Here is a 23,151-nt window from a genome sequence, read left to right on the forward strand (position 1 = left end):
ATAGTCAAAATATATGAAAAATATATCTGAAATATAGTCAACAGAAACCAGAATAAGTAATATTGAACATAATAATCAAAATACAATTAAAAAATATAGCCAAAATATAGTTATAATTGAGGTAGCAACGTTTTCACTGCAACTTTTTTTTATTTTTTTTATTTTTCTGAAATTTTTCTAAATATAGTCAAAATATATGAAAAATATATCTGAAATATAGTCAACAGAAACCAGAATAAGTAATATTGAACATAATAATCAAAATACAGTTAAAAATATAACCAAAATATATATGAAAAACAACTATTAAAATATCAATCCAAAACATTAGGAATTGAAAATTCGGGTTCTATATCTCTAGTCCTCATCGGAGTAGAAGCTTTCTTAGCCATTTCACTTGAATCTAACAAAAAACAACCAAGAACAAACAGTGATAATTAATTATTTAGAGTTGCCTTGCTGATTCGAGCGAAAAAAAAAATAAAAAAATATAAGTTAAATACATGGTGAAACGTAAAAATCAGTATATAATCTTACCTTTTTTGGGAATTAGATTTGAATTATGAGTGAAATTAATGAGTAGTTAATTAGAGATAAACAAGTGAAGTTGAACTATTGTAAAAGGCGATTTGAAATCGGAGGAAATTAAGGGATATTGGGCATAATGGCGTGTATTTAAGGGGATAGGAGAGAGGGACATTTTTTTGACTTAAATTTATGGGTGTAAGTCATCGATGAGTGGTAAAAAAGTGATAATATAGGAAGTAAATATGTTATATTTTAGCTACTAAATATAATTATTATAAAGTTTAGTTATGTTACATAAACAGGTAATAATGTAAGCTATGCTAAGTAAGTTATACTTTTTTCTTTGGACTAGATGTTGAAGCACGGGCCCAATAGGCCTAATATGAGCTAACGAAAAAATAATATTAGTATGATAACATTTTCGTTCGAAGAAGTACGTATAGAAAATTATTTGATTTCATTTCATCTCAAAGTTTTTGTTCCGTTGAAATTTTTACATTCTAAACCGGTCCTAACCAAAATTTTAGTAATATAATTTAATAAAGTAACATAACTTATTATTTTTTAATTATGAGAGCATTCATTTCTTAAGTTGTAAAGAATTATATATATATATATATATATACTAATGCTATAAATTTATTAGGTTTGCAAAGATATATATTTGCTTAGAGATTGAATTGTATTTTATACAACAACCGCGAGTCATTATACATTATTCTTCTAAGATCAATCATTTCTTATTTATCATTCACAAATAAAAATTAGAAAGTTCACGCGATAATTCAAATGTGTAATTTATCTCGATAGATAGCAGAAAAGTTGTTAGCATGATACAATATTTGCTTATGTTCTTCTTTCATAATTACAATGATATATTGTTAATATGTACTTTTATCATTTATATCAATTTAGTGAAAATATTATCGTGTAGTCTCACATCATAAATGTATTTTCTTTAAAATTTAATTTAAATTCTACTAAAGTTTATGTTATATAGTTACACATCAAATTAATTTTTTGAACCATATATTTTTCTTTTATTTCAAAATTTGTTTTTATTAATTGTTGACACCCAATTGTGTCCCTCCTTTATTCTAATTTATTTCTTCGGGCTTTTAAATTTATTGACGAGTTAAGTATTTTATTTTCACTACCATTTCTACTACTATTAATATCATTATTTTCATTTTTTTTTTACTATTACTAGCATCACTTTATCACAAATTTCAAAAGGGTTCGTCGTCACTTTATTTTCGTTAAATTAATTATATTTTATCAAGTCTTTTATTTTCTACATATTAATCATAATTTATCATAGTATATATTGTACTAGCTATTAAATTAGAAGCCCAAAAAATAATTAAAATAAAAGAGGAAAGACCAGTGTTTTTCAGCCAAATTAATGGCCCAAACAACAAACATAATATGCTCCAACATTTTTAGCCCAAACGGCCATCAACCCACTAACATTATTTCAGACTAGCCCATTTGTCAACAGCCCACTACCCATTTAAGTTTGACCCGACCCGGCCCTTTCATAAAATATGAAATGGGTAGGGTTCCCCTTTCCTTTCAGCCGCATACTCGCCTCTCTCTTTCTTTCTCTCATCTCTCTCGTTTCTCCTCTCTCTCTGCTTTCTCCTCTTCCTCATCCCTTCCCTTTTCAACCAAAATCCAAACCTTGTTCAGCCATGGCAGACCCGTGACACCCCATTCTCGTGCAATACGCTACGTCATTTTCTTGTCTCTTCCCCTCCATTTCCAGTGCAAACCCAGTCTTACTTTCACCCTTACACAGCTTTGCCTTGCTATTTCCACACAAAAAATCGTCTCTTTCTAGCATCTCTTGATGCTTCTCTGTCAAAAATATTCGGTCAAACACGAAGAAGTTAGGAGACTTTTGGCTTTTGATTCTCCAGATCTGAGAAATCGATTTTTAGAGTAAAATAGCTTTGGTTCAAAATTCAAACGGCTACATTACAAAATAAGGATTCCCGCTCCGGAATCTGAGTCAAAAGAGATGAAACCCTAGAACTTCAACTTCATCTATAAATATTACCTTAGACGCTCAGCCAAAGAGAGTTCCTTCAGCCACCTTAAATCCTTCTAAATATTTTTTACAACTAGATAAACAAATATCGACTGTCTCTACCAAAAAATTGCGTTTGGCTTCTGGTTCGTCTCGACCTGAGGTTCGAATCGTTCGTCGTATTCGAGCGTAGATTCGCGACCCTCGACGCCCTGTTCACTGCACATGAAGAAGGTCAGAAATCCTCCTTCTCCCTCTGTATTAGTTCTGTTCTATGTAAACTCATATAGTTAAGATTAGTTTAATTTAGTTTGATTCTGATTTGGCATGATAATTAGCTACTTTGCTAAGTATGTTTTACTAGTCCAGTTTGTTCGAGATATAGGAGCTATATCATGTACTTAATATGCCTTAATAGGATTATGTGTGTTAGCTTAGTTGGCTGTTAAGCATGTTGATTATAACCAGATGGATGATGCCCTCCATCTTGTTTAATAGTTAAACCTGCTCGATATGTCTAGATTAGCTCAGTCCAGCAAGTCTTATATGATCATTTCACTCAGTTAAGTATGATTATGCATTAGTTAGCCTAGTTCTCCTTTGTTCAGAATGTTTATGTGTTTGGTTTAAATCTCATTTGTTTTTAAAATCTAACAAGGATCAATACTATGTTTTGTCTGTAATATGTGATGATAGGTGATTGTGTTAACGCTAATAGATTCAAGTCGAATATCCTTTAAGTATACTGTCAAAAAGGGTAATTGTAGGCCTAAAAATCTGAATTTTCGATCTTTGAAGCCACAATGACTTTGTGTTATAAGAATAATCAGTGAGCTAAGCAGTGAGGCTTGATTAATTTCTTTTGAAGTCCTCTTCTCTTTTCTTCCAACCGATTCGGCTCAAACTAATGCATGTTTCAGTTATATAATTTCCTGATATTTAATCAGTAGTTAGACAACTTTGCTCGACTGTTTTGCCTTGGCAGTAGGCCTGCCTATAAGCACCTTTGATGTCTGCTTGCATTAGCTAGTCCCTTTTATTTTAAAGTGAACAATTTGAATTAACCTCAAATTCTTGAATACATCATGCCATCCCTTAGGATCTGTTTTACCCAGAAATAATAGTATGGTTAAGCTTCATTTTTGAAACGATTACAATTTAGTTCAACTAATCATTATGTTTGTTGGCTGCCGATCTTTTATGATGTTGTCTCAAACCCATTTTAAGCCTCAGATCTCTCTTTTGAACAAAAAGAAAAGTGGTGAGTTTGGCAGAATAAAAGATCTAACCTGAGTTAATAAGTTATTTCTGTATCACTAATGCTTAGCATAGTTATTATATGGCTCAGTTTCATTTATTTATCTTGTTCTGAGAATGATGCTAGTTTCTTGTTTTAAGTCTAATGAACATATGAGTGAGAGGTTAGAATCCTATTAGTGTGTCCGAGTCCCAGTTTCCATTATTTTTGAAAAATGGTATGGATTTCTATCTATCTAGGCTGTTTGCTATACAATGAAAGGTCAGCCCTCTCCCAGACTGAGCCTGGTTGTCGTCACAATAGTAGCCTTGCCCTGTTTTGGTATGCTTAGTTTGGTACCTTCATGTGAAATGTGGAGTGTATATCATGGCTTCCTGTTGAACCCTCAATCACTCCTATGTGGAGTGTGATACTGCCTTACTACTTGTTTGTTTGACTTGGCTATGGTGCACCTGATGCTTGTCTTCTTAGTTAATTACTCGTCCCTACCCTAACGAGTCTATAACTCAATATGTTAAATTAATTCTTTGGGTTCTTGTCTAGTTGACTTACCATTTGGTTGTAGGGGAGCCTATAGACTTGTTAGTTATTTCATCATACCTGACCATAAGATTGCTTTATTTTGGTCTGCCCATGCTATCCCGTTAGTCCCAATTTGTATTCTATGATTTAGATGTTTGGTGAGTTCTGTATATCGCCATGGAGTTTATAATACATTTTGTTTAGATTGAGTTTATATTTTTACATGTTTAACATTATCCATTGATCGTATACTAATTCTTTTCCTTTTATTTTATGCATGATCACCGCATACGAGTCCGAGGAACTCGCTCTTCTCTCGAATTCGGTGTTGGGCTAAAAGCCCAACGCAATCTGTCCTCTCTGTCCAGCCCCTATCCACAGCACAGAAAATGGAAACCAAATTCTGGGCCAAGCCCAATAACAGCTACAGACCGCAGCAGCCCAAAATAGGCTGATCCATTTGATTCGATTTACGCTGTTTTATTTTCTTTGTGTATTCGATTGCTTGGCTAACATTTCGTCTTATTTTGTTTCCTTAGTCTAGGTGAACCATAGCGGAATTAGTGGGATTAATTCTAGTATAATAGGTAGTGGATCAGAAATTCCATAAGACTCATTTTCTTCCTTTGATACCAAAATTATTGATAGTATTTATAATATTTATTTTGATTAAACAATTGATTTTCAAAAATGGCATGACTACATATTCTGAGCTAAAGAGATTCGTGACTTACTCTCGACATATTCGAAATTTAGGATGTCGTTAATGTGCAAATAGGAATCCAAATCTATCTTATATACAATTTTTCAAGATTTATCATATTATACATATTTTGGGCCGAATATTGTTGAACAAAGTTAGTAAAAAGAGAAAGAAAACTCTATCACCTTTTGCGTTTTAAAACAAGCCTAGATTTTCTACATATAATGTGATTTCAAGTTCAAATTGGCTAAGTCTTCTCTAAAAAAGGGTTTCTATTTATATGCAAATCGTTATGTTTTGCAAGTCTCGTTTTAAAATAACGCTATTATTTAAGGCATAGCCGTATTTATAATTTATTTTAAGCAACATTTGAAACCTCTTTTGTGCAAATCTTTCTACAAGTTTTATTTAAAATAGCATGTTTATATTTCTATTATAATCTTAGCAATATTTATAAGAATATTTTCTTAAATATTATGATATATTACATCTACATTCTTAGCCTAATTAACTATAAGTCTGGTCGGTCAACCGTTATTAATGGAACTTAGAGGGATGCTAATTACCTTCCCAAGTTAGTTACTAACCTCTTACTCTAATTTTGGTTTTAGAAGAACTTTAAAATCAACTTTAGATAATTTTAATTAATGGGTGCCCTAATTACCATAAATATTGGGTGGGACTCTTTAACTTTAAATAACCAAAAGATTCGATGTTGTAAACTATTTTGACCCCGGTTAAAATAGGGTATAACATTAATGTTGATTGGTTATATAATTTCTCAAATTGCAATTATTTTATTCATTATTTTGTCAGCTTTTTAAAGAAAAATTCACTTGAATCTTTTTACTTATATTACTAATAAGTTGTATGTTCAAAACACGATTAATATAACTGTAGTATAGTCTTTCAGTATCCAAAACTTTATTATATTAATATTTGCTACAAATACAAAGTTTGCAAAAATTTATTAATACTTTTTAAAAGAGAAGACTTGTTTAAAAGGAAACTATTTTCCCCTCTTTGAGACAAAACAACAGCAATATTTAAGCATCAGTTGATAACGTGAATTTTATTTCGATTAATTTAAAGGAGTAAAATATTCTATTATTAATGTATGTAGATTGGACCTAAACAACACTTATTATTTTTTTTTTTATCAAATTTTGATTTGGATAATTCTAAAATTAAATCAAATTTACATTAGTTCAAATTATTAAATTAATTTTACATGTTTAAAACGAAACAAAGTAGAAATTTGATTTCCTATTTAAAGGAAGAACTACTATTTTTTAATTTTTGGTGAATATTCTTGGTTTAACTCATTTTACTTGTCGTATTGTCTTTTGCACATTTTTTTAAGGAAATGTCAATTAGAATTATAATTTGACTAATTTACTTTATTTATTATTTGATCTCCATTTAATATTTTTTTTACGACATTAATCTCTTTTCACATTTATTATAGTAAGAATAAAAATGAAAAAGTAATTAAATTCTATCTCATTTTAAAATATAAATATTTTAAGTATATTTATTTTAGTAAACATAACAAATAAATGACATGATGGAATGACAAATACAACAGTTAAATAACTAGATTAGATCTCAAGCTAATATAAGAAAAAAAAGGAAATTATATGGTTTGGCTACTTAACCTTTTGAAGAAAAGCAATAATATGGGGTCTCCGGTTTTTTGCTATACGATGATTTCATTCTTTCCCACTAATGGGTTGATACGCGTGCGATAAGAATGAATCCACCATTATTGACTTAATGGGGATACTTTGAGAATTACATGAATATTATTTAATTTTTTAATATGGGGTCCATGTTTTTTTTTTTGATATTGCTTGTTTTTTAAATATGGGATCCACTTTTTTTTTGATGTTGTTTGATTTTTTAATATGGGTTCCAATTTTTTTTTTTTCTTTTACATGAGTTTGAAGGTGGTGGGGTCTACTTTTTTTTTTTTTTACATGAGTTGGAGGTGGACGACGAAACCACCTCCAAACTCATGTTTCTATAATAACTAGCGGCCTATGCCGATGAATGTAACATTCGGATTATAGTGTATCTATGTAGTTGTAGTTGTATATATATATATATATACACATACATACTATGTTCAAAATACGATTAATATAATATTGTAGTTTTTGTGCCCGTATCTAAGACTTTATTTTATTCGTGTTTGCTACGAAAATTTATTAATACTTTTTAAAAGAGAAGATTTGTTTAAAAGAAAACTATTTTCTTCTCTTTGAGATAAAATAATAATATTTAAGCATCGATTAATACTTTCAATTTTAATTCGATTAATTTAAAAGTGTAAAATACTTATTATTTTTTATCAAATTTTGATTTGGATAATTCTAATTCAAATTATTAAATTAATTTTACATGTTTGAAACGAAACAAAGTAGAAATTAATTTTTTATTTAAACGAAGAAATGCTATTTTTTAATTTTTTGTAAATATTCTCGGTTTAACTCATTTTACTTGTCATGTTGTCTTTTGCATGGTTTTTTAAGTTTAAAACGCGAATTAGAATTATAATTTGACTAATTTATCTTATTCATTATTTGATCTTCATTTGATATTAATCTCTTTTCACATTTATTAGAGTAAGAATAAAAATAAAAAAAAAGTAATTAAATTGTATGTTATTTTTTAAATATATATATTTTAAGTATATTTATTTTAGTAAACATAATAAATATAATAAAGCATTTCTATCTACTTTTTAGAAGAGTTGGTAATATAAAGAATTTTTTTTACTCTTAAGTAAAAAAATAGGACCGAATACGGATGGCGATGTTGCCTCTATAAACTGGCTCTTCTATACAGTAGTAATAGTAAAGTAATACATATAATTTTTTTTATCAAAATTTGATTTGGATAATTCTAATTCAAATTATTATATTAATTTTATATGTTTAAGATGAAACGAAGTAGAAATTTGATTTTCTATTTAAATGAAGAATTTCTATTTTTTATTTTTTAGTAAATATTTTTTGTTTAACTCATTTTACTTGTCATGTTGTTTTTACATGTTTTTAAAAACGTCAATTAGAATTAGAATTTCACTAATTTACCTTATTAATTATTTGATCTCTATTTAATATTATTTTTTCTTTTATGACATTAATCTCTTTTCACATTTATTAGAGTAAGGAAAAATGAAAAAGTAATTAAATTCTATCTTATTTTAATATAAAAGTATTTTAAGTATGTTCATTGTACAATAATTTCATGTGCTCCCTCTAATGGGTTGATACGCATGTGTGATAATCCATCATTATTGATTTAATTGTTTTGATTTTCTAAGCACTTTTTTTTTAACATTGTTTGTTTTTTCAATATGGGATTCATTTTTTTTTTTTAATATTAGTTGTTGTTTAATATATATGGGGCCCACATTTTTTTCCGAAGAGTTTGGATGTGGTGGGTTCCATTTTTTTTTTTTTTTTTTTTTTTTTTTTTAAATGCGGTTGGTGTTTAATATGGGGCCATGAAGAACTTCTATTTTTAAATTTTTAGTAAATATTTTTCGTTTAACTCATTTTATTGTGCTCCGTATCTAAAAACTTTATTATATTAGTGTTTGCTAAGAATACAAAGTCGAACTTTTTTTTTGACATTGTTTATTTTTTTAATATGAGATTAACTCTTTTTTTATATATATATATATATATTGCTTGATTTGATTTGGTCAATATGGGATACTATGTTCAAAGCACGAGTTAATATAATATTGTAGTTTGTGCTTTCCGTATTTAAAACTTTATTATATTAGTGTTTCTCTTACGATACGCATGGTGTTTAATATGAGGCCCACAATTTTTTTTTTAACATTGTTTATTTTTTTTTTAATACGGGATTCATTTTTTTTTTTTAGTAAATATTTTTCGTTTAACTCATTTTATTGTGCTCCGTATCTAAAACTTTATTATATTAGTGTTTGCTAAGAATACAAAGTCTGAACTTTTTTTTTCACATTGTTTATTTTTTTAATATGAGATTAACTCTTTTTATATATATATATATATATATATTGCTTGATTTTGTCAATATGGGATACTATGTTCAAAAGACGATTAATATAACATTGTAGTTTGTCTTTCCGTATTTAAAACTTTATTATATTAGTGTTTGCTACGATACGCATGGTGTTTAATATGAGGCCACAATTTTTTTTAATACGGGATTCATTTTTTTTTTTTTAATATTCTTGATTTTGTTAATATGGGGTCTAATTTTTTTTAAAGTGAGTTTGGATGTGATAGGTTTCACTTTTTAGGGGGGACCCAAATTTTTTTTTTTTTTTTTTACAATTTTTTATTTTTTATTTTTGTGGGCCTATTTAATATTTGGGGGGGGGGGGGGATTTTTTTTTTTTTAATTTATGGGGGTGTTTATGGGGGTGGGGGGCCAAAATTTTTATTTATGGGGAGGGGCCCACGACGGACGACGAAGAGTGAGTAAAACTCACTCTTCTATATAGTAGAAAAGTTAAAGTGTTTCTGTTTCGTCGTTTATCATCATAGTAGTCAAAAGTGTCCCTACAAATATATATTCTTGACCTACATGGCTAACTCATGTAGTCAGTTCTTTATCCAATTCTATTTGTTCAAATATTTAGTGTGTGTTTTCTACAAAGAAAAATATACTCTTTTAAAATATAAGTGATATTCTTACTTATTTTTCAATGTTCGATTAAATAGTAGAAAATATTATTTTTAAAGTATTTGTATAAAATTAAAGAAATACTATAGAAAGGGGGTGGGGTTTTTTGGGGGGGGGGGGGGGGCGGTTGGCCTTGGAGGGTATAGATGTGGGATTGGTGGAGATATGGGCTATAAGGGGAGGGCGGGGGGGGGGGGGGGGGGGGTCTCAATCTATGTTAAATTAAGTTTAACTACTTTAACACCATCTTTAAGAATAGGTGGGTAGTAATGGAGCTATGTACCTTGATATAGAGACCTATTTCCTTTGAGGATATCTGTCACAGATAGTTCAACAAGCCTCTCCTTCTCAATTTCAACATTCTTTAACCCCACTGGAGTTGGCTGAGTAGGTGAGCTTTCAATTGGTGGTTGTTACCTGCTTCGTTGTTGGCTGTATAACTGGCTTTGTCGGAGGATGTTTGAAAGACCGTCTGAGCACTTCCCCGACCCACTAACCACTGGCCAAATTGGATAGGGCCTAGGGTTTGGGGCACTCCTGATTCAGTGTAACAGTTCGAGTGAGTGAGTCTGTCTTATATGTCGTAACTTGTGGTATTTCTGTCTTATATGTCGTAACTTGTGGTATTTCATAAGGTGATTCCACAAATTTCTCTAATGGAGGCGGTGGTGATTTCTTCTAGCGAGTCATGGTAAAGCATTTGGGCGTAAGTTAGCTACCCTTGTGTAACGTGCACCAAGAGTTCAGACATGATTCACCAACATACACTCTTAAGTTTCACTTTATCTATATCGTCTATTCTATATATAATTTTTTTAGTTTGATGTCATTTGTGAAATACTCTCTAGATTGTAGTTTTTTTTTTTCTTTTTCCAATTAAAGCTCCGAGGGATTAATTTTTATTAATCAAAAGTAAAGGGTTCCAAAACAGCAAAACAAATATGCAGAAAGGGAAAAAAAACAAAGAAAAAAATAATTATTGTAGCAACAAGTAATGTTTGTAAGGTTTCTAAAATGAATCACCACTTTCTCTCCTCATTGTCAGTCATCAATGGCGATTTGCTTCTCTGTTCTTCGATCTCCTCTCTTTGTTGCTTGTTCATGGTATATTTGTCTCCATTACGTATCTGAAGCTCATCACTGTTGCTCTCCAATGGAAAAAGGTAAGATCACCGCCTCCTTTCTCGTTGTTCATCTGAGTTTCGTACCTACGCATTTGACCTTGAGAAAATGACCCTCTGTGTCGATTACTATTAGTAGTTCCTTGTTTGAATTGTTGAATGTTGATTTGAGGTTGTTCATCTGTCAGGATTTTTTTCTTTGTTGTTCAACCTATCCTGTTTCTCGCATCTCCCAACAGTTTGTGTATTGATTTGTTGCTAGCTATTTGATTTGTTGTATATATTGTTCATCAGCTAGTTTTCCTGTTTCTGCTTTTGCTATGTTCCTTATTGATGTTAAATGTTGATGTTCTTGCTGTCACTGTGTTGCCATACTCCTCTCTTCTAGCTGCATTTTTAGATCTAATCAGAAGATAAGGAATTTGAGATTTGTCACTATTAAGTATCCTCCTCTTATCACTGTCCAACTCCATGAAATTTTGACATTTGACTGCTCATTGGTCTATTGCTTGATTAGCCAATGTATCTGCTAATATGTTGCCCTCTCTCAATATATGTGAATACTGAATGTGCATATTCCTATCAATCTCCATGATTTCTTCAATCCATCCTGTAATACTAAATGGTGGTTTCCATCCCTCAACTAATATTTTTTGTAATAACTTAGAATCTGTCTGAAGTATGATGTGCTTCAACTGATTTCTTTTGCGATACCTCAAAGCTTCCACTATTGTGTCACGCCCCGAACCATGGCCTGGACGTAACACGGCACTCGGTGTCTGACTGCATGTGACCGAGCGAACCACATGGCTTGCTGAACTATCATGAGGCATACATGAGCGGAAATATAACGTGAATGCATGATGAGCCTTTATAAAACGTAGTAAGTCATAATGCTTAATAAAAATACTTGTTTAAACATGAGTGCGAAAATAACATGAATGAGCCGAAAATGGCTATACGACTCTGAATGTCTGACATAACATAACTGACTTGTCTAGTCTATGAAACCTCTATCATGATCTGACTGGAAAACATACTTACTGGGACAAGGCCCCCAGCATACCTTAGATGCATAACTAAGCATAAAACAAAAGTTGACTAAACCCCGAATGAGATGAGATGGGGCTCACCAATAAGCTGATACGAAGGCGTCTTGCGAGCGTATGTGTCGTCCTCGTATATCGGTCGCATCGTGAAATGCGAGTGCCCCCGGCAATAAAGGGGACGTCGGCACATTGAATGTCTCTTGGTATGTAAAGAATCGAAGTAAATAACATGGGACATGGAATAATCGTGATAAGAATTGAAACTGAAAACCTGGGCATGAACATGAGCATGAGCATGAGCATGAGTACATATATATATAACATAGTAAAACATGATAGTAGGGGAGAGCATTTCATAAACCGACAACATGATATCACCACGTGGATACGTGGGTACGTACCTCGCCGGACCGGCGAGCCCCTATACCTTGCCGGGGTATAAGGTAGTAACGTGCCGATGGATCCATTGATTGTAAAATTAAGGTATCGTCCTAAGCGGGCGGGAGCGATCCTTGTCCTATGGTGGCTACATAGTTTCAGGCTATCTGAGCCTTCTCGGTAATTCGTGCAACTCCTAAAAACATGAACATAATATAGTTGGCTAAGAAGCCCATGATTTTCGTGAATTAACTTGTACTTGTCTTGTAATCATGATTTCACGAAATAACTTGTAGACATGGTTTCATGAAATAACTTGTAAACATAGTTTCATAAGATAACTTGTCATAGTCTTGCAAACATGTTCTTGATTCATGAGTAATAAGAATAGTTCGTAATTATATATATAATTGACTTGAAAACATGCTTGTAACTTGCTAAATAAAATCATAAAGTTTCATGTAAACATAATGAGAACACATGAGGAAGAATTCATGATTCATTGATTAAAGCCGGAGTTCCTAATAACCGTAATGGAAGATTAGGAATACAACAATGAATATAGATACAAAATTCATGTACATAAATACGTAAATATGGGTTACCAATATGTTGGGTTTAATGCCCAAGATTTGAACTTCATGATTATCAAGGAAACGAAGCGGGGAAGAACATGTAGATTCCCACATGTGGATGGAAGTTCTACATACCTTAATTGTTCCAAAACTTGAATTAGAGACTTGAGTTTTGAAGATTTCCTAAATCTTGATTCTTGAATCTTGAGATGGGTTTTCTTGAAAACCCTAGATTAGGAATGATGATTTCTTGTTTAGATTACAAGGATATATGTTAGAATGGAGTTGGAATAATTATAATGGACTTACCTTGGTGTTCTTGATGTTGGAGGAGAGTAGGAAGTCGTTCTAGGGTTTGAGGGAGTGAAAAATAATGAGTTGAACCGATATGGACGAATATATAATGTTACGGAAAATGCGAGTTTACGTCCAAGATCGTGCTGGCCGTATTTTCAGTTTACGGTCGTAAACCGACTTTACGGTCGTATTTTGCGATACGGACTGCACTGCGTCTCTTCAGTAAAATGGCCATAACTCTTTGCACAGGTGTCCGTTTGACCCCCATAAGATACCGTTGGAAAGATATTTCAATGATCTACAACTTTTATCAAGGAAGTTTTCTCAAATTCCAAACACGTTTTGAAATACGGGCCATAAAGTGAAATACGGTCCGTATTTAACCATATGACCTCAAAATGTCAAATTCCAGAATGTTCGGAAAATTCTTGGTTTCGGCCACGGGCTCGTTCATGGGCGTAAATTGAAATACGACCCTTGTTCATGGGCGTAAACCACCATATCACAACTGAACAGGAAAATTTCAATTCCCACATTCTTTATCTGATTTTCTAAGTCTAGGATCGTGGTCAAAACTTTCGTTAAAGGTACGGGGTGTTACATATTGCCATCACCTTTGCTTCAATAATTGTACCATACCCAATCTTTTCAGCCTATGCATAAATTAGACCCCCTTCTTCATCTTTCAAGCAAAATTCATATGAACTCCTTCCTCGATTGCCTCTAGAGGCATCACCAGTGTTACAAATGATCCAACCTGCTGCTGAAAATTGGCACTTGACTTTAGTAACCTAGAGTCTTGGTTTGCAATTCTCCAGTAGTTGGATCATATCCCCCCCATTTGTGTGGTACTTGTTTGATGGAGGGATTTCTATATTGTACCAGTCTTTGTAATGTTCCATAGATCATATAAATGCATCTTTCAAGTGATCTCTTTTCCCTATGCTTTATTACATTCCTTCTCTTCCACAACTCCCATATGATTACGGCAGGAACAGCATGAAATATTGGCTTTTGTCTCTCATTAACAGGGGCTTGCCACCATTTTTAATATGAGCTGTTGCAATTGTAATCCCTCCACATATCAACCCGCAAAAGAACAAAAATAGGACAAGGTCATGTTAGCAATAAAAGATATATGGATTGTCTCCTCCTTAGGATTTGAACAACACGAACAACACAAACATCTAGGTACTATATTGTACTTCATTCTCCTCAAAACATGATCCAATGGAAGTTTAAACTTCCAACACCTCCACATGAAAAAAGATATTTTAAATGGAAGTCCTTTTATCCAAGTGTATCTATAGGTCTCATTCTTTGAAATTCTCAACCTCATATACCCCCAAGTTGATTTAACAATGAACTCTCCCTTTGTATCCAATAACCATCATGACCTATCCATCTCCTTCTCCTCATTTGGTGGTGGTATTGTGGTTATGATATGCTCTACTATCTCTAGGTTGTAGTTTAAAGACAAAACACGTGGTTTCCAGCCTAAACTTGTCCCGAGAAGTCGAGTTCACACTTCAACTAATCAAGTGACTTATTACGCCCCTACACATTTAAAAAGTGAATTTATTAAGCACCATATGTGATGATGTGGAACTTTCTCAGTAGCGCGTGAAAGACATGAAAAATGCTAAAAAAACAGACTAAATTATCCATGTGTTTTTCTATGGGTTGTTATACAATGAATTACATTTAATTTAAAAATTCTTTGTTTTTTTTTTTTTTTCATAGTTATGTTTTCCTTTTGTTCTTTTCTCTTTCTTTATCACTAAACCCACCGGAAACCACTATTGTTGCTACAACCATACCTCTGTTCATGCTTCTTTCCTTCTCCTCCATGGCACTTTCTTTTCGACCACTTTTTCTAATGCTGCATTTCTTTGAAGATCTACGTCGGTGGGCCCAGCAAAAGACAAAGGCTTCTTGACATACTTCTTCAGCGGCTCTGGAAACCGACCATAATTTAGCAAGAGAGAGAGAGAGATCTGGGAAGAAAATAGTGACCCTTTTTTGTTTTGTTGTTGCTTCACCGGAAGTTTTGTTCCAGCATCGTGAACAGAAGGAAATTTAGTTTTTTTTTTTTTTTTTTTTTTTTTTGGAAATGGTGATTATTAGTTTTTCTAGGAAAAAAAGAGAAAAAAGCATAAAATTATGCCAACAACACGTGTCTGCACGTGTATACACAGCCAAGATAAAATCTGGTTGTGACGTTTGAGGGTGCTAATAATCTACTATATTTAAATGTATATATACGGGGTAATAGGTCGCCCTATTAGTTGGGGTGTGAATTCAATTTTGCGGGACAAGTTCAGACCGCAAACTATGTCATTTAGAATTATTTTGTAAGTTCTACCTCTATTTTTAGTAGCCTTTTTTTTTTTTCCTGCAATGATATGTTTATAAAGTTCTCATACCCTTTTATTCTGAACTGTATGATAATTTTTTTTTTCAAATTTTATTGCTATTAATACAATTAAAGTATGTATTTCAAAAGTTCAATTGAAATAGAAAGATAAAACTTTTATTATTCAAAATTGAAGGGAAAATTAGATTTTTTGTAAGCAAAGTTGGAAACTATAACGGTTTTCATCCATATATATATATACAGCAAAAAAAAAAAAAAAAAAAAAAAAAAAAACCCAACCAGTGCTAATGAGGAAACCAAGTATTTTGACCTTAATGGATAATATTCAATCATACATACCCACAGACATCTATCAAAGTGCGGCCCTTCAAGCAATCATGAAGACATTATTATGCATGAAAAGCGTAAATCAAATTAGTGCAAACCTGATCACCTCATGCACAAAACTATGGATGATGAAATAATGAGAGGTCCGTATATTACGTTAGATACTTTCATGTTATTCAATTTACATAATTGTATACTCCAAACTCCAAAGGTATACACCAATAAAAGTAATTGAATCACACTATTACAAACTATTAAAATATGCAACATCTAAATTGTATAGATTAAAAAAAATATAACATATTTACATGCTGTGCATTCTGTAAAAAAAATTCCCTACATAGAAATGTGGTTGCACTATTTTTTATTTTTTAATCAAGGACAGAGCCTGCTTCTTACCATTTTATTTCTCTGAATTATTAGACAGACCCCATGTATATCTTGCCCTTAACTGAATAGATAAAATTACTTAATAAAACTCTGTATAACTAAAAATTATCAATTTTGATCGATGCAAAACAATCACATTTCACTTTAAAACTTCATGCTTTTATAATAAATATAGATAGATAATTGTATACGGGTAAAACCGAGGGCACTGATATCCTCCATGTAGAAGCTAGGTTCGGTTGGAGTGAGAACCGTCACGCCAGGTCCCGGGTTCTCAAGCTCGGGTTGGAATGAGATGCTATAACACGATAAGAAGACAGTTACTCACCATAAGGGGAAGACCGAAATATCTGCCACTAGCCGGATATTTCGGCACCGATTTCACCATCAGTTATTGAGGGATTTTGTGCCTTATTTAAATCTGTACTAGGGTTAGGACTCCTCTACTATATAAAGAGGAGGCCCCCTTTATTTTTTGGCCAGTTTTCTCTCATATACACGCACACTTATGTATTGAGCAGGCAACATAATTATCAACATTCATCTTTCTAACTCTTTCACCATTGTTCACTGTTCAATATCCGACCATGGCGGATTGACCTCGGTTCTTAATACCCGAGGTCGACCTACGCTCGTCGCGGTTAGATCAAAATATTTCATTTCACTTTATCGTTTATCATATAATCCAATGTCGTGTTAAATCAAACCACATATCCTTAGCACTGCGTACAAATTTAATTGTTATCCATTTTAAGGGTAAACAGTTTGGCGCCCACCGTGGGGCCTTGGATAATGGTGGTGGTTTAATACGAATTCTGATAACGCTCGATATTTTTACACTTGTTCTTTGAAGTTTGATTTCAGGTTTACCCGACATGTCAGACTCTCATTCTGTCAACTTTCACGTTGAATCAAGCCACCACGAGGAAAACGACAATGGGGTACCTAATAAAAACGTGCCCCCAGTTGATCCTAAACAAATTAGGTCATCAGTAGGCGACGTACCAGTTGGTGGGGATAATGGAGCCATGCTGCAACAACTCCGGAATCAGTTGGACATGGCTATGGCCCAATCACAAGCCCAGCGGGAGGTTATAGCACAATAGCAAAATCAAAATCAAGCACCCGATGTCTCTCCATCTGAGCAGACTGAGGAAACTGAAGAAAGGCACGTTGTTGGAAACAAAAGGAACAATCTCGGGCAAAATGTCGAGCTGATAAGGATGCTCGAAGAATTGACGAAACGAGTAGAATCCGGGGAAAAGAGGATAGAGGCAAACGACAAGAAGGTGGAGAACTATAACGCGAGGGTCGACCAAATTCCTGGGGCACCTCCGGTATTGAAGGGACCGGATTAAAAAAAGTTCGTTCAAATGCCTTTCCCGCCAAGTGCAGCGCCAAAGCCGATCCCGAAGAGGTTTCGTATGCTCGATATCCCAAAGTATAACGGGACCATCGACCCAAACGAACATGTGACTGCATACACATGTGCAATTAAAGGCAATGATCTCGCCGAAGATGAGAGGGAGTCGGTGATGCTTAAGAAGTTCGGGGAAACCCTATCCAAGGAAGCAATGATATGGTATAACAACTTACCCGAGCATTTGATTGAATCATCCGCTATGCTTGTGGATGCTTTTGTCAAAGCTCATGCCGGAGCCATTAAGGTCGAAACTCGAAAATCAGACTTGTTCAACGTTAAACAGCGAGATGATGAAACCCTCCGTGAGTTTGTGGCCCGATTTCAAATGGAGCGTATGGACTTGCCTCCGATCACTGATGATTGGGCCGTTCAGGCTTTTACTCAGGAGCTAAACTCAAGAAGCTCGATCACATATATGGAGCTGAAGCAAAATTTAGTGGAATACCCGGCAATCGCATAAGCTGATGTGCACAACAGGTATCAATCGAAGATCACGGTCGAGGATGATAAGGTTTTGAGAGCCGCATCGGCATCATGGTGTCCCAGTGTGGAATGATCGATCGAGAGGAACGACAGATCGAGAATCGAGACCATCGTATGATAGGTATCAACCTTATCCACCTGATCGAAGGGGTAACAACGCAACAATGAACCGGGCAAGAATGATAGGAGGAATGATCGAGGCCCAAGTAATCGGGGACTGATGAACAGAAATGTTGTCAATAGATCCTCGGGAAATATAGAAATCCCAAGATTGTCCGAGTATAATTTCTGCGTCGATATAGCGACCATAGCAGCGGCCGTTATCCGCAACAGAGAAACAAGACACCCAAGGCCAATATAATCTGATCTAGAAAAACAGGATAAAAGCTTGATTTGCAAATACCATCATACCCACGGTCATCGATCCGAAAATTGTCGACGGCTAAGAGAGGAAGTTGCTCGTCTATTTAATTTAGGTCACCTTCGAGAGTTCCTAATGAACGAGCCAAAACTCACTTCAAGACTGTGGATGCCAACCAGCAAGATAGACCGAAAGAGCCTCAACAAGTGATCCACATGATCATGGGGTGGGGGGGGGGAGGGGAAGGGGGCGAACATTCCCCAAGGGCCGGTAATGAAGCGCACCAAAGTTTCCATAACAAGAGAGAAGCGTATTCAGAGTTACGACCTCGACGGTCCTATCTCGTTCAATAATGAGGACATGGAAGGCATCGTTCAGCCTCACAACGATGCACTGGTAATATCTGTTCTTGTTAATAAGTTTAGAATTAAACGTGTGCTAATTGATCCAGGTTGCTCGGCTAATATCATCCGATGGAGAGTCATCGAGCAGCTGGGACTACTGAGTCAGATCATACCAACAGTTCGAGTCCTCAACGGATTCAACATGGCCTGCGAAATGATGAAGGGTGAAATCACTTTACCGATCAACACTGCCGGTACTACGCAGCAGACCAAATTTTATGTGATAGAGGGAGACATGGGATACAACGCATTGTTGGGAAAACCATGGATTCACAGCATGAGAGCAGTTCCCTCAACCCTGCACCAAGCTTTAAAGTTCCCGACCCTAGATGGGATCAAAACCATTCACGGTGAGCAACAAACCGCCAAAGAAATGTTCGCGGTCGAAGAAGCAGTTGCAATGGCCAAGGTTCCAGGGTTGAAGGACAGAAAGCCGAACAAAGGGGAAGACGCTAAATAGCAATCACAGATGCCGATCCCGGGGTCCTCGGAACACCGGGATCAGAACACGCCAGATGAGAAGATTGATTTTAGAGTCTCGAGGTCCTTCGTGGTACCCGATGACTCAGATGCTACTAAATCCACAGTCGAAGAGCTCGAACAAGTCATACTATTCGTTCATCTACTGGACAGGAAGGTATACCTGGGCACGGGGTTAACCCCCGAGCTCAGGAAAAAATTTATTGAATTTCTTAAAAATAACTCCGATTGCTTTGCCTAGTCCCATTTAGACATGACAGGTATCCCACCAGAGGTGACCACGCACAAGTTGAGTCTAGACCCAAGTTTCCCTCCAGTCAAACAAAAGCGCAGGACACAGCCCGAGGTCAAGCATGCATTTATCAAAGATGAGGTATCTAAACTCCTTAAAATAGGATCCATTCGGGAGGTTAAATACCCGGACTGGTTAGCTAATGTTGTAGTAGTGCCTAAAAAAGGAAATAAATTTAGAATGTGCATAGACTATAAAGATTTAAATAAGGCTTGCCCGAAGGATTCGTTTCCTTTGCCCAGCATTGATCGCATGATCGACGCCACAACGGGCCACGAGACACTGAGTTTTCTCGATGCCTGCTCCGGGTACAATCAAATACAGATGAACCCAGAGGACCGAGAAAAAACCTCTTTTGTAACTAAGTTTGGCACATATTGCTATAACGTAATGCCTTTTGGTCTGAAAAATGTTGGTGCCACCTACCAGCGGCTGGTCAACCGCATGTTCGAATGCCAAATAGGAAAATCAATGGAAGTTTATATAGATGACATGGTTTTTACGTCCCTGCGAGCAGAGGACCATTTAAAGTATTTGCAGGAAACTTTCGACATATTAAGGAAGATAAATACGAAGCCGAACCGAAAAAGCGTATTGCCTTCGTGTCGGTTCGGAAAGTTTCTTGAATTCATAGTATCGAATCGAGGGATTGATATCAACCCGGATAAGATAAAGGCAATTGAAGATATCACCATGATAAACAACATCAAAGGGGTGCAAAGGTTGTCCAGATCCTCGGACAAAAGTCATCGATTTTTCTCGTTACTAAAGAAAAAGAACGATTTCGCCTGGACCCCAGAGTGTCAGAAGGCCTTAGCAGAACTCACGAAGTATTTATTGAGCCCTCCTTTGCTACACACACCAAAGGCGAATGAGCAGTTGTATCTATACTTGGCGGTGTCCGAGATAGCGATAAGTGGTGTCCTGGTCCGAGAGGAAGAAGGTACGTAATACCCTGTTTATTATGTGAGCAGGACCCTAGGTGATGCTGAAACCCGGTACCCACACTTAGAAAAACTTGCATTGGCTTTATTGAGTGCATCTAGGAAGTTAAAGCCTTACTTTCAATGTCATCCCATATGTGTCATAACATCATACCCATTAAGGAACGTCATGCATAAACCCGAACTTTCAGGACGGTTAGCAGAATGGGCTGTCGAGATTAGCGGGTACGATATTGAATATAGACCCCGAACCGCTATTAAATCCCAGATACTAGCAGACTTCGTGGCCGACTTCGCACCTGCCATGATCCCCGAAGTCGATAAAGAACTACTTCTCACCTCGAGGACTAGTTTGGGTGTTTGTACCTTATGTACGGATGGTGCTTCCAATGGGAAAGGGTCCGGGTTGGGAATCGTTCTCAAACCGCCAACTGGTGATATCATAAGGCAATATATTAGATCTATTGATTTGACTAACAATGAAGCCGAGTATGAGGCTACGATTACAGGTTTAGAACTAGCAAAGAGCTTGGGAGCCGAAATCATTGAGGCCAAGTGCGACTCTCTCCTGGTGATTAATCAAGTGAACGGCATATTCGAGGTCAAGGACGACCGAATGCGGATATATTTAGAAAAACTGCAGGTGGTCCTTCATAGATTCAAGAAATGGACACTGAAGCATGTGCCTCGGGACCAGAATAACGAGGCCGATGCTCTTGCGAACCTGGGATCATCGGTAGAATCAGAGGGATTCAATTCCGGTGTTGTGGTGCAACTGATGAGTTCAATCATCGAGACTGGCCACGTAGAGATAAACTCAACCAGCTTCACTTGGGATTGGAGGAACAAATACATAGACTATCTCCGAACAGGAAAGATTCCGTCCGATGCCAAGGAGTCGAGGGCCCTTCGAACCAAAGCAGCCAGATTTTGTTTGGTCGACGACCAATTGTACCGAAGGTCATTCTACGGTCCATTGGCGAGATGTTTGGGGCCGGGGGAAATTGACTATACTATGAGAGAAATTCACGAGGGGACTTGTGGAAATCACTCGGGCACCGACTCATTGGTCCGCAAACTGATCAGAGCCGGTTACTACTGGAACAAGATGGAGAACGACGCCAGATCCTTCGTTCAAAAATGCAACGAATGCCAAAAGCACGCTCCATCGATACACCAGCCGGGGGAGGAGCTTTATCCGGTCCTTTCTCCATGGCCATTCATGAAATGGGGAATGGACATAGTAGGGCCTTTGCCCTGGGCTCCAGGTAACATGACTGATTATTTCTCTAAATAGGTTGAAGCACAGGCACTCGAGAAGGTCAGGGAAAAGGAAGTCATTGACTTCGTTTACGACCATATAATCTGTCAGTTTGGGATACCCGTGAAATTTGCATGTGATAACAGGAAGCAATTCATAGGCAGCAAAGTCAACAAGTTCTTCGAAGAATACAAGATCAAAAAGATCTTGTCCATCCCGTATCACCCGAGCGCAAATGGCCAAGCTAAATCGACGAACAAGATTATACTGCAGAACTTAAAAAAAAGACTGACCAGCTCTAAACACCGATGGAGGGAAATTCTACCCGAGGTTTTATGGGCCTACCACACAACGGTAAAATCGAGCACCGAGGAGACTCTGCTCTCCTTGGTATATGGAACCGAGGCTCTAATACCCATTGAGGTCGGCTAGCCTAGTTTAAGATTTCAACATGCTATTGAAGACCCGAACCATGAAGCAATGACCGCTAGTCTGAATCTAGTGGACGAAAAAAGAGAAGCTGCTTACATCCGGTTAGCAGGTTAAAGGAAAGGATGCAAAGATATTATAACCGAAGGGCTAACCATAGGCACTTTCAGATTGGGGACTTAGTCTTGAGGAAGATCACACTTCACACCAAGAACCCCAACGAAGGAAAACTGGGCCCGAACTGGGAAGGGCCATATAGAGTCACCGGCATAACAGGGAAAGGTTCCTATCAGCTTGAGAATGAAAATAGAAAACAGCTCCCAAATAACTGGAACGTGGCACACCTAAAGCGGTACTACTGTTAAAGGTACAAGTAACCTTTTATTTTTTCTATCCCCTTTAATCTAACCATGCAGGCATACGACCTAAGTGGACATCAGAAGCAGCACAGTGGAAGTCGAAAGGTCATAGACTTAGGACTAAAAGCACGTGCTGTACTTTTTTTTCCTTTGATCGGTTTTGTCCCGAAGTGGGTTTTCCGGTAAGGTTTTTAATGAGGCAGCGCCGTACAGCGTGTTACTAAAATATAGAAGACCGGTCAAGGATCGGGGACTAGAGATTGCCCATCTCGAATAAATAATACCCGAGCCCTCACGTTTCAGACTCAAGTACTAGGGGACTATCATACTCTGGGCTAAGGGATACCCATGTAAGGCCAAGGCTTGAATGACAGGATTAGATGTAAGGACCAAATGATCGGTTGAATCGTGTCCAATTAGTTTGTTCTTGCCACGGCAAAGATTGTAATTATATCTCCGGTTCCATCAA

The 23,151-nt window shown here is 35.7% G+C and overlaps 2 protein-coding genes across 2 annotated transcripts; both read left to right on the plus strand.

Annotated features, from left to right (window-relative positions):
• The first annotated feature begins 18,873 nt into the window (after positions 1 to 18,873).
• LOC132043653 (uncharacterized) lies at positions 18,874 to 19,377 on the plus strand. The gene has a single exon (XM_059434126.1). The coding sequence runs from the start codon at positions 18,874 to 18,876 to the stop codon at positions 19,375 to 19,377; it is 504 nt and encodes a 167-aa protein (XP_059290109.1).
• Positions 19,378 to 20,802: 1,425 nt separating this feature from the next.
• LOC132043654 (uncharacterized) lies at positions 20,803 to 21,930 on the plus strand. The gene has a single exon (XM_059434127.1). It carries the CDS (start codon positions 20,803 to 20,805, stop codon positions 21,928 to 21,930), a length of 1,128 nt encoding a protein of 375 aa, XP_059290110.1.
• Positions 21,931 to 23,151: the final 1,221 nt, after the last annotated feature.

The sequence above is a fragment of the Lycium ferocissimum genome, unplaced genomic scaffold (assembly GCF_029784015.1).
Source record: "Lycium ferocissimum isolate CSIRO_LF1 unplaced genomic scaffold, AGI_CSIRO_Lferr_CH_V1 ctg2681, whole genome shotgun sequence".
Lineage (NCBI taxonomy): Eukaryota > Viridiplantae > Streptophyta > Magnoliopsida > Solanales > Solanaceae > Lycium > Lycium ferocissimum.